Raw genomic sequence first — 12,599 nt, forward strand, 5'->3', positions numbered from 1 at the left:
AGAGTTTAGTGCTCTTATATAGATTAGGTCAGTCCGCCGAGTCAACCTCTGAGCCCAGAGCAGGCCGGGACAGAGCCATTCCAGGCTCGATGGGTTCGCAGCGGCCGCTCCTTTCCTCTCCCGTATAGCGGTTTTGGGGGTTAAATATTTATATACAGTCTAATACCAAGAGTTGATAATCCAAGACTGAATCTTGCTATCTTGCTAATATACCAAGAGTGAATCTTGCTAATGCATTTCAGGAGTGATTTTTTTCCCGCGAAATTCTTACATTGCTCAACCTTGAAATGTTTGCCCCTCGAAATATTTGTAAGGACCTAATTTTAAGCCACAGCGCTAGGCTACACAGATACTGCAGATAGTATACAGATATTCTCCAGCTACGTAGAAGACAAGAAGACAATGAAGCTCCCTCTAATAGCGGTGTTATTGGTCGGGTTATCACCAGTAGTGTACTCTACTAATATCATATACATGTTAATGGATGATGTGAGTGATTTACCTGTATAGCAACACCCTATGGTCATGGCATGCGTGTCTGTGTGTAATTAGCTAGTTGTTGTGTTATATTAATGATGGTATAATCTATATATCGTCCAGTTACCATCCTGCTGTCATGTGCGGATAGCGTTTGTTAAGTTGTGGAGAGCGAGCCAGCCCTACCTCTCGCTGAACTCGTGATCGCTGATCATGTGAGTCATGTGACGGATAGGCTACTGTAGAATATGTGCCATCCCATATTCCAGGCTTTATAAACCAATTTGTGTTGCTATTTATTTGTCTGGAATATTAAATTTTTGACTGGCCACTCACATGATAGCTATCTACTGACTGTTTTATGGCTGCCCTCAAATGTGACAGTTGGAAACTAATTAAGATTGTTTTGTAGCTATACAACTGTATGATAATTTATAGATTATGTCTTGTGTGAAGTGCCGGGCTCTTTGTACTTTCCTGACTATGTAGAGACGAGCATGAACAGTTTTTGGGGTTGGGTACTAGTAGCTGCTGACCTTCACCCTCACCCATTACAGTATGTTAACATGTCACAGATGGGCTGGGCTGATCTTGGAGTATATGGACAACCAGCTAAGGAGACACCTAACCTGGACAAGATGGCTGCTGAAGGTCTACTGCTCCCAGACTTCTACTCTGCTAATCCACTATGTTCTCCATGTGAGGAGCACATGCATATAGCAGTAATCCATGCATTAACTGATCTAGTTTGTTAGTTGCAAAACTGCTATTGTTTCAGTTAGAGTTATGGAGTTACTTAAATACCAAGTACTCATACAAGGTTCACTAAGATTCTACTCTTTATGACATAACAATCCAGTGGGGTCAGGATGATTAGCTTACTAATAGCAGTCACCATGACAGGTGTCCATAATTATTATAACTAGTGTCGCCCTTGGGCAATTTGTTTTTAACTCAGTGCGTGTTTATTTGCTATTTTACTGTTTTATTTGTGGAGTTTTGTATTTGTGTGTGTGTGGTTTTTGTATCTTGTGCTCTGTCTTTTTTGAGGAGCACGTTAGCAGGCCCAGCTTTCTGTGCAGCCCTTATCATTTGACAACAATTGATATTAAGAATAGTAAAGATATGTTTACTTTGATGCTACTCTACTAGAACAGTCATATTTAGTTCATTGGATGACAGGTGTATATTGATATATCTGAGTATATTAACTGGTTAGCTGTTGTGTACTTCCCCAATAGCTCGTGCTGCTCTGTTGACTGGTAGACTACCTATTAGAAATGGATTTTATACTACCAATGAGCACGCTAGGAATGGTATGGTCACCATGTATGTAATGCAGGGTAGTGTATGTGTTGTGTTGTGTTTGTTTGTTTGTGTCCACTGTGTCTGTGCATCCATGCATGTGTATAGTGTGTGCGTGTGTGCATGCGTGTGTGTAGTGTGTGTGTGCGTGCGTGTGTGTATGTGCATGTATGTGTGTGTGTGTGTGTGTGTGTGTGTGTGTGTGTGTGTGTGTGTGTGTGTGTGTGTGTGTGTGTGTGTGTGCAGAAGATTTTTTGAAAGGGGGCTAAGTTGGACAGGGACATAGGTACCTACTGAGCCAGACATTAGCAAGATACCCAGAGTTGGGGTCATTACACTAAAAATGTAACTAGTTACATCTTACTCGTTACTACATTAAAAGACCTGTAGCTAATTATCAAACACTAAACCAGACATAACAACAATGTGGCATTGCATTTAGCATTCTCTTCTAATATTATAGCTAATCATTTGTTTCAAGCAGTGTTTTAGCTACATGGTTGTTATACATACAGCTTTTATGAAGTTATATACTACATTGTGTGTTTTTGTTAGCAGATAAAATTCTGGTCTTGTAAAGAGCATAAAATCTAATACTGTATGATTATGACCAATTCCAGTTCTAGTATTATAGTTCCAGTTAGTACTTGATAAACTTTCTTTATAGTTCTAGTTCTATAGTTTCAGTTTTGAGGAAAATAAAATTAGAGTTCTAGTTCCAGTTCCAGTCTTAAGGAAAGCAAAATTATTGTTCCAGTTCCAATTCTAGAACTGGAACTGGAATTATTTTAGTTCCAGTATTGAGAACTGCCAACCTAGGGGGTCTGCTGAGGCATGCCCCCAGGAAATTTTTGAAAATTAAGCCCTCTAAAGGTGAATCTGATCATAAGAGTGTTTTTAGCAGTTTTTCAGTGGGTAAATTTTACTATTCCATGAAATCAAGGCTGATTGCAATATGCATTGAGTAGCTATCATGCATATGATAATGTTTTCATTAGTAGTTACCAAGCATTACCATAATGCACCAGCTCCTCTTAAATCAGCTAAATCTGTGAGGCAGAAACATGTATAGCTAAGTAGTGGTAGTGGTGTTGAACGTCACAATTATTAGTATGCATGCTCCTTAGCCTAGTAACACTTAGCTTAACACCAATAAGTGTACTGACAAGTAGAATGTAGTAAACGATACTAGTAGCTATTAGCTAGTCCACTGACAATCCTTAGCAAAGTGCAACTATATTTGCATTTATGGGGTTTCTGAATTTGCTGTTGTGATAGTCAACTTATTTCTAGATCTGTCGGGTTATGAAGACCGATCTATAGCTAGCTACAAATGCCAGCGCCATAACCCACAGTATGCATGGGGTCAAACTAGAAGGTAACTGATACAAATTTTACATTCATAGACGAAAGTGGGTGAATATGCTATAGTTGCCTTATGAGACCAAAAGACTACAGTTTGCTAAATGGCTGAGTTGGTAGCTACATATTATACTGAAGCTGATAACTCTTAACTAATTAAACCAACTAACACTTTTTTGAATCATTTTAAAATATTTAAAAAAAGCACTAATCGCCATAGTAGAAAAAACTACTAATCATCTGAATAAAACAAAACCCACAATTGACTTTTGTAACTGGAGATGCAACACACAATCGAACCAGTTTTTGAAGAACTCTTGAGGAAAAGGAAGCTATATTCTCCTGGAACAAAGTTGAACAATGTTACATAGACATTATTTGTGTTGATAGTGATGTATATAGTTCCTGAAATAAGTCTGCTTTTGATACACATAGAAGATTTAGGGTTTTATTGGCAAGTACTAACTTAGAAAGGGAGGGGGGGGGGGACTACAACCTCCTTAGCCCCCCAAATCCACCCCTGGTATGTAGTGTGTGTGTAGTGCGCGTAGTGTAGCGTGTGTGTGTGTGTTTGAGGCAGCATAGCCAAGTGGCTAGCTCACATGGAAATCAAAAGGTTCCAGATTTCACGGTTATGCCAATTTGGTGTTGTTGTTTCCTTGAGCAAGAAACTTGACTCACATTGCTCCAGTCTACCCATCTGTATATTGGGGATCTAGTGGCCTGAAAATGTAGCCCACCCAGCTGTAACATTGATCAATGGGTGCCTAAATTCTCAACTATTCTTGTCACATTTAGCAGTATTGTGGAATTTTGGGTTCCACGACCTCTCTCCATGAGACCTGGACAGTCCTCCTGTGAGTTACTAGCAGGAGGATTTGCCTGCACAAGACTCAAGCACCTGAGGCTGAGTGGTACACAGGAATCTCAGTGCTGGTTTGTTGGGTGGCAATAGCTGTGTTTTGCATGGCTGCCATATAGCCTTTGCTTTGTGGATATGTGTGTGTGTGTGTGTGTGTGTTATTATTAGTATTATTGTTTACTGAGCAGTCAGCCCTGCTGGTGTGTTCAGGGATCACATAAACACAAATACATTAGGTACAATAATATGATTGGAGTCTAGTCATAAATGGATCAGTATCTGCAATTTCGATTGTATCAGTTGGTAGTATGTTCCAGTCATTTATTGTTCTCGAGAAATAGCTCTTTTGGTATGCCGTGGTGAGTTAGGGGTAGGCAGCATAGTGTAACGCAAAGGTGAGGTAGCATAGCCATGTGGCTATAGTATTAGCCTGGGTTATGGTTTGATTCCCAGTTATGCCAATTTGGTGTTGTTATTGTTTCCTTGAGCAAGAAAGTTTACTCACATTGTTCCAATCTACCCAGCTGCATATTGGGATGGTGTAGACTGGGGAAGCAGCCCACCCAGCTGTAACATCAATGGGGGTGTAAACTGGGGAAGCAAAATACCCAACTGTCCATGCCTCGTTTAGTGGTGTCATTGTGGAGCTTGGGTTCCGTGACCTGTCTCCGTAAGACCTGGGCAGTTCTCCTGTGAGTTACTAGCCCTGTCCCAGGAGAATTTGCCTCAAGCACTTGAGTGGTGCACAGAAATCTCAGTGCTGGTTCACTGGACAGCAGTAGTTATAGTGTAGCACTAGTGTTGTGGTGTAATCCCAGCCACTATTATAATGATGTGTAGCAATGACATATTATTATAGCCTACACACCTCAAGACATTGTGGGTGGTATACCAGATGATGAGGTGTTGTTCCCAGAGCTACTACAGAAAGCTGGATACAAGACTAAGATCATTGGCAAATGGTATCTACACTGTATACTATGGCATCGTGTAGTACTATATCTAGTCATTGTAATAATGAAGTAATGAAGTTACCATATATAGTACACTAGTATCGCCAGCCAGTTGGTAATTCCTTAGTCTTTGCAGTATTTCAATTATTTTATGATTTGGTTGGACAAGTGAGACAAAACACTTGTTGTTTTTGAACTGCAGGCTATGTTGCGTTGTTGACTTGTTATATGGTTGCTAAGCATCATTTGGCTTGTGTAAACATAGGAAGCTATTTATAAACAATACAAACCAGTTTTTGCTTCCTTATAGGGTGTGCCGTGATGATCCTTAACTAGGATCTCATGCCCCTTCCCCCAGATCCCTCCTCCTTGTATTAGTTGCCATCTAGACCATATGTTGTACATGTGTTTAGTGTTAACATATGTTTTGTTATTATTAAGGCACTTGGGACAACAGCCACAGTTCCACCCTCTCAAACACGGCTTTGATGAATGGTTTGGGGCTCCTAATTGTCACTTTGGTCCCTATGACAACAAGAAGACCCCAAACATACCAGTGTACAAGAATGCCAACATGGCAGGAAGGTATCCCCACCCCTACCCCCTGGGGAAGTGTGTAATCCAGTTGTTACACTATAGGTATTATGAACAGTTCAAGATCGATCATCAAACAGGAGAATCTAACCTCACACAACTATACATACAGGTTAATTGGGAGCTGAGAAACCTCATTAATAAGACTATGTTACCAGATGTTATATAACAATTGAATGATGTCATGAAATACATACTGAGACCTACTTGACAAATGAGGGGTCTTATTAATGAGGTGGTCACTAAATAAAGTTTCAGTAATAATGACCTACCCATGCAGGAAGCATTGGACTTTATTAACGAGAGTATAACAGCTGATAAACCTTTCTTCCTCTACTGGACCCCAGATGCTACCCATGATCCACTGTACGCTTCTAAACCATTTCTTGGTACTAGCCAACGAGGACTGTAAGAGGCTACCCTTAATTGTTATATTAATTGTTATGGATTACTAGTTATGGTGATGCAGTCAGAGAGCTGGATAGTGGAGTAGGGATTATATTACAAACACTGCAAACACTTAATGTTGATAAAGACACTTTGGTAATCTTCTCCTCGGACAATGGTGGTGCTCTCTATGCTGCAGTGAATGGTAACAACATGGTACCACTAGTTACAGTGCTTACTGCTGTCGTGGATACCAGGTGGTAGTAATGCTCCATTCCTGTGTGGTAAGGAGACAACATTTGAAGGAGGAATGAGAGAACCAACCATCGCTTGGTGGCCTGGTACTATTAAACCCAATCAGGTATGTATCATGTCATCACCAGCCACTTGTGTGATGGCAAGGTCCTTATGACACTATAACACCCTTATTGTGTATCATGTTGTGATGTTTAGTGTGTATCATGTTGTGATGTTTAGTGTGTATCATGTTGTGATGTTTAGTGTGTATCGTGTTGTGATGTTTAGTGTGTATCGTGTTGTGATGTTTGGTGTGTATCATGTTGTGATGTTTAGTGTGTATCATGTTGTGATGTTTAGTGTGTATCGTGTTGTGATGTTTAGTGTGTATCGTGTTGTGATGTTTGGTGTGTATCGTGTTGTGATGTTTAGTGTGTATCGTGTTGTGATGTTTAGTGTGTATCGTGTTGTGATGTTTGGTGTGTATCGTGTTGTGATGTTTAGTGTGTATCGTGTTGTGATGTTTAGTGTGTATCGTGTTGTGATGTTTAGTGTGTATCGTGTTGTGATGTTTAGTGTGTATCATGTTGTGATGTTTAGTGTGTATCGTGTTGTGATGTTTAGTGTGTATCGTGTTGTGATGTTTAGTGTGTATCGTGTTGTGATGTTTAGTGTGTATCGTGTTGTGATGTTTAGTGTGTATCGTGTTGTGATGTTTAGTGTGTATCGTGTTGTGATGTTTGGTGTGTATCGTGTTGTGATGTTTGGTGTGTATCGTGTTGTGATGTTTGGTGTGTATCGTGTTGTGATGTTTAGTGTGTATCGTGTTGTGATGTTTAGTGTGTATCGTGTTGTGATGTTTAGTGTGTATCGTGTTGTGATGTTTAGTGTGTATCGTGTTGTGATGTTTAGTGTGTATCGTGTTGTGATGTTTAGTGTGTATCGTGTTGTGATGTTTAGTGTGTATCGTGTTGTGATGTTTAGTGTGTATCATGTTGTGATGTTTAGTGTGTATCGTGTTGTGATGTTTAGTGTGTATCGTGTTGTGATGTTTAGTGTGTATCGTGTTGTGATGTTTAGTGTGTATCGTGTTGTGATGTTTAGTGTGTATCGTGTTGTGATGTTTAGTGTGTATCGTGTTGTGATGTTTAGTGTGTATCGTGTTGTGATGTTTAGTGTGTATCGTGTTGTGATGTTTAGTGTGTATCGTGTTGTGATGTTTAGTGTGTATCGTGTTGTGATGTTTAGTGTGTATCGTGTTGTGATGTTTAGTGTGTATCGTGTTGTGATGTTTAGTGTGTATCGTGTTGTGATGTTTAGTGTGTATCGTGTTGTGATGTTTAGTGTGTATCGTGTTGTGATGTTTAGTGTGTATCGTGTTGTGATGTTTAGTGTGTATCGTGTTGTGATGTTTAGTGTGTATCGTGTTGTGATGTTTAGTGTGTATCGTGTTGTGATGTTTAGTGTGTATCGTGTTGTGATGTTTAGTGTGTATCGTGTTGTGATGTTTAGTGTGTATCGTGTTGTGATGTTTAGTGTGTATCGTGTTGTGATGTTTAGTGTGTATCGTGTTGTGATGTTTAGTGTGTATCATGTTGTGATGATGTTGTGATGATGTTGTGATGTTTGATGTGTATCATGGTGTGATGTTTAGTGTGTATCATGGTGTGATGTTTGGTGTGTATCATGTTGTGATGTTTAGTGTGTATCATGGTGTGATGTTTAGTGTGTATCATGGTGTGATGTTTAGTGTGTATCATGGTGTGATGTTTGGTGTGTATCATGGTGTGATGTTTAGTGTGTATCATGTTGTGATGTTTAGTGTGTATCATGGTGTGATGTTTGGTGTGTATCATGGTGTGATGTTTAGTGTGTGTCATGTTGTGATGTTTGGTGTGTATCATGTTGTGATGTTTGGTGTGTATCATGTTGTGATGTTTGGTGTGTATCATGTTGTGATGTTTGGTGTGTATCATGGTGTGATGTTTAGTGTGTATCGTGTTGTGATGTTTGGTGTGTATCATGTTGTGATGTTTGGTGTGTATCATGTTGTGATGTTTAGTGTGTATCATGTTGTGATGTTTAGTGTGTGTCATGTTGTGATGTTTAGTGTGTGTCATGTTGTGATGTTTGGTGTGTATCATGTTGTGATGTTTGGTGTGTATCATGTTGTGATGTTTGGTGTGTATCATGTTGTGATGTTTGGTGTGTATCATGTTGTGATGTTTAGTGTGTATCGTGTTGTGATGTTTAGTGTGTATCATGTTGTGATGTTTAGTGTGTATCATGTTGTGATGTTTAGTGTGTATCATGGTGTGATGTTTAGTGTGTATCGTGTTGTGATGTTTAGTGTGTATCGTGTTGTGATGTTTAGTGTGTATCGTGTTGTGATGTTTAGTGTGTATCGTGTTGTGATGTTTAGTGTGTATCGTGTTGTGATGTTTAGTGTGTATCGTGTTGTGATGTTTAGTGTGTATCGTGTTGTGATGTTTAGTGTGTATCATGGTGTGATGTTTAGTGTGTGTCATGTTGTGATGTTTGGTGTGTATCATGCTGTGATGTTTGGTGTGTATCATGTTGTGATGTTTAGTGTGTATCATGTCGTGATGTTTGGTGTGTATCATGGTGTGATGTTTGGTGTGTGTCATGTCGTGATGTTTGGTGTGTATCATGGTGTGATGTTTGGTGTGTGTCATGTTGTGATGTTTGGTGTGTATCATGGTGTGATGTTTGGTGTGTGTCATGTCGTGATGTTTGGTGTGTGTCATGTTGTGATGTTTAGTGTGTATCATGGTGTGATGTTTGGTGTGTATCATGGTGTGATGTTTGGTGTGTGTCATGTCGTGATGTTGGTGTGTGTCATGTCGTGATGTTTGGTGTGTGTCATGTCGTGATGTTTGGTGTGTGTCATGTCGTGATGTTTGGTGTGTGTCATGTCGTGATGTTTGGTGTGTGTCATGTCGTGATGTTTGGTGTGTGTCATGTCGTGATGTTTGGTGTGTGTCATGTCGTGATGTTTGGTGTGTGTCATGAGGTCATTATCTTATCACAACAGGTGATCACTTTATGTGTCACTTTCATGTGTACTAAGTTGCTAACTAAGAACCATCTCTAATTCCTTAATCACTGTCATCTGTCTGTTTTAAAGGAGAGCCAGGTGGGATTTCCCCCCTCCCCCACACCTGCTGTCTAAATGATGTCAAACACACATTATGTAATGGTAAAGGCTTGAATGATAGGCTAATAGGTTATAACACTTAGTTATCAGGCGCAGTTGTTGATTGTAATACGTACTTATTTGCAGGAGTGGCCGAGTTATATATGAGCTAACAAGTATAAGATTACAAATTAATGCATTTGAAACAAGAAATGATTTCTTCCTCCCAACAGTATTCACACACAGGCAATCAACTGATTTTGTTTATATAATAAAATTATCCAGTTCACAATGTAGCTCTGATCTATTCATTAATCCATGAATCCTGTCAACACTTCATCCCTTTTATAAATAGCTTACTCACTGATTTCGATATTCATTTATGTAATTATGAAAGTACTTAGTAATTGTCAAACTGACCTCAGCTACCTGCCATAGATGTAGAAATTACCCCTCGCTTGTGTAGTTTAGCGGTGGTCTCATCACCTATATTGTACCTCAAGCACACTTGTTGATTTTAAATGTGTTTTTATTATTACTTGAGATATATAGGGTCTGGGTGACAAGACCACTATCTGTACAGCTGTTTACTCCTCGTTATCCTGTCATGGTTCGGTAGGTCAGTCATCAACTGGGTAGCCTGATGGACTGGTTCACTACAGCATTAGCTGTGGCTGATATTCCTGTACCACATGACAGGCTAATAGACGGCATCAACCTACTACCGGCTCTAGTCAACAATACCATAGTGGACAGGTGAGAAGTCATGTAGGGATAACTACTGGTGTAGCCATAGTATAGGACTATATTCTACTATCGTGGAGATGAAATGATGGCAGCTAGGAATGGACTATACAAGGCTCACTACTGGACATGGACTAATTCCATTGAAGAGTTCAAAAGAGTACGTCCCATACCATTATGAGAAGATGTGGATATAGTGTGGTCTTGTGTAGGGGGTTGACTTCTGTCGAGGAGAACAAGTGAACAACGTCACAACTCATGATCAAATGAACCACACTATGGACCCTGTCATCTTTCATCTTGGTCGTGACCCGGGAGAGAAGTACCCTTTAAAGTAATCACTGGCCCATTTCATAATGGTGACATTTAATGTTGGTAATATAGGAAGGGTTCCAAAGAGTACAGTGAAGCCTTCCAACTGGTTGACCCAATTGTACAAGAGCACAAGAGCAAGGTGAAACCAGGAGAGCCTCAACTAAACTATTGTGATAGAGCAGTGATGGTATGTAGTGGATGTGTGATGTTTGTTATGTCATTTCCTGTAGAACTGGGCGCCTACCGGATGTCGTCAATTAAATAATTGCCTACCAGTTCCGGCCAGTGATAAGAAGCTTTGTACTTGGGTACACTGACAGTTATCATAGCGTGTATAAAAATAATAACTTTGGTGTGCGTTGTAAGTGATAACTTTATGAAGTAGCCAGACGATGTCTACGTTCTCAGAAGCTTACGAGCTGAAAGAAGAATTGGGGAGGTGATTAAACCAGTCTGTTGGCGGGTGATAATGATTATTTTGTGTAATGTAGGGGCGCGTTTAGCATAGTGAAGCGATGTGTTCGATTACATGACGGCGTTCATTTAGCAGCAAAGATCGTTAACATTCAGAAACTGAGCAGTCGAGGTGAGACTATGTGTCTCTTAGTTCATAATCCCATTTCATTAATACATTATTATCAATATCCCGCCGCAGCACGTGGCTGCAATTTCCTGCATAACAAGGGGCCTGTAACTTGGGCTTGGCAGCCTCGAAGATGGCTACTTTTGTTTTAATCAATCACACCACTGTTAATTGGGGTCTATTGTGGGTCTCACCATAGATAACTCACCACTGTTGTTAATACATGGAGCAGTGGAAAATGAAACTGATGTTGCTTTATAGGTATTGTGTTTTGATAAAATATGTCAATAGTTACATTGAGGCTAGGAAGTGTGTTAATCCTGATATGTAGTTATAGTTTTGTAGTGTCTGACTGGCTTTCGGTATTGCTGAATAGTTATGGCTGTACTTGAATAAGTGCTGCTTCAAGTGTTCATTTGTATGCCAATATTTTCATCCCTTATAATAATGTTAGTAGCTACATAATCACTGCTCTACTGTGACCTCTATCCGAAATGACGTCACAAACATAAAATGGCCGCCAATAGTGGGGGGGGGGGGGGGGACTTTAATATTTTCGAGTATAGACACCTATGGAGAAAATTTTTTGATAGGTCATATTTCAGCTAAGAAAGAAATACGGAGCTACAGCCAACAGGTATGTTTATAAGACATTACAATAAACCATTTAAGCATCTTTTGGAAGCTTTTTGGTCGTAGTATAACTATACCTGTTAGTTAGAGTTCCGTATCTTCTATCTCGGCTGATATACGATTGAACAAAATAATTTCTTCATAGGTATCTGTACTCGAAAATATTAAAGTCCCCCACTATTGGCAGCCATTTATGTTTGTGACGTCATTTCGGATAGAGGTCATTGTGTAAACATGCTGAGGGAGGATGCATCAAGCATCAACCAGACAGAGGAATGTTGTAAATTATTAGCATGGAAAAGGAAGCAGTGTTGGTAAAGGTGTAGACCAGTTGGGAGAAAGTGCAAATATCACATCAAAATCTACAATCTTACTGTATAGCTGTATTTGATGGCTATACACTGGGACAGTTTGAGGGTCCTACAATAAAGAGGTGGCCCTCTTTCACAGGTAACAAATGTACAGAGGTAGACCTGTTGGGTCTTTGTCCTTATTAGGAGGTGTTATTCTGTAGCATCCCTAACTGGTAGGGTCCTTTAAGAGAGTTCTACTGTAGTACAGTCACTGTAGACTATCATCCAGTGTAACTCTTAATGTGCCAAGAAATCATACACCCTTGTAATCGAGACATCTCTCATATTATCAAGGGTGAATAATACATCTCTTATTATTCACTCTTGATATTATTACTACACCATCTTGATAATAACTAATTTGTGGTGTGGGAGTCTTATCATTGTGTTGTGTAGAGCGACAGAAGTTGGAGAGAGAGGCTAGGATATGTAAACTACTCAAACATCCTAACATTGGTGAGGTATAAGCTTGACTGGTAACTGATATATTATTACTTGTTGAACAGTGTACCTTCATGAAGTGTTGATTGATAACGGATTCCATTATATGATCTTTGACCTGTGAGTGACTCTGAGTTCTGATATAATGTGTGTAGTATGCGTGTGTGTGTGTGGTGTGTGTGCGTAGTACAGTGTG

At 39.7% G+C, this 12,599-nt stretch overlaps 1 protein-coding gene across 2 annotated transcripts in view; it reads left to right on the forward strand.

Annotated features, from left to right (window-relative positions):
* The first annotated feature begins 340 nt into the window (after positions 1-340).
* LOC136241340 (N-acetylgalactosamine-6-sulfatase-like) overlaps positions 341-12,599 on the forward strand; it is a 27,306-nt gene continuing 15,047 nt past the window's right edge. The window contains exons 1-15 of one of the 2 annotated variants that reach the window (XM_066032532.1): positions 341-489; positions 1,053-1,176; positions 1,719-1,793; positions 4,866-4,968; positions 5,401-5,544; positions 5,599-5,665; positions 5,834-5,961; positions 6,009-6,145; positions 6,198-6,301; positions 9,954-10,090; positions 10,136-10,238; positions 10,291-10,412; positions 10,463-10,580; positions 10,624-10,832; positions 10,885-10,979. In XM_066032532.1, coding sequence (XP_065888604.1) covers positions 403-489; positions 1,053-1,176; positions 1,719-1,793; positions 4,866-4,968; positions 5,401-5,544; positions 5,599-5,665; positions 5,834-5,961; positions 6,009-6,145; positions 6,198-6,301; positions 9,954-10,090; positions 10,136-10,238; positions 10,291-10,412; positions 10,463-10,580; positions 10,624-10,710 — 1,536 coding nt within the window. In that variant the 5' untranslated portion in view covers positions 341-402 and the 3' untranslated portion in view covers positions 10,711-10,832; positions 10,885-10,979. Of the gene's footprint in view, positions 490-1,052; positions 1,177-1,718; positions 1,794-4,865; positions 4,969-5,400; positions 5,545-5,598; positions 5,666-5,833; positions 5,962-6,008; positions 6,146-6,197; positions 6,302-9,953; positions 10,091-10,135; positions 10,239-10,290; positions 10,413-10,462; positions 10,581-10,623; positions 10,833-10,884; positions 10,980-12,358; positions 12,419-12,468; positions 12,524-12,599 lie in introns of those variants that run through there. The other variant, XM_066032533.1, reaches the window with a different exon arrangement.

Source organism: Dysidea avara, chromosome 12 (assembly GCF_963678975.1).
Source record: "Dysidea avara chromosome 12, odDysAvar1.4, whole genome shotgun sequence".
Classification (NCBI taxonomy): Eukaryota; Metazoa; Porifera; class Demospongiae; order Dictyoceratida; family Dysideidae; genus Dysidea; species Dysidea avara.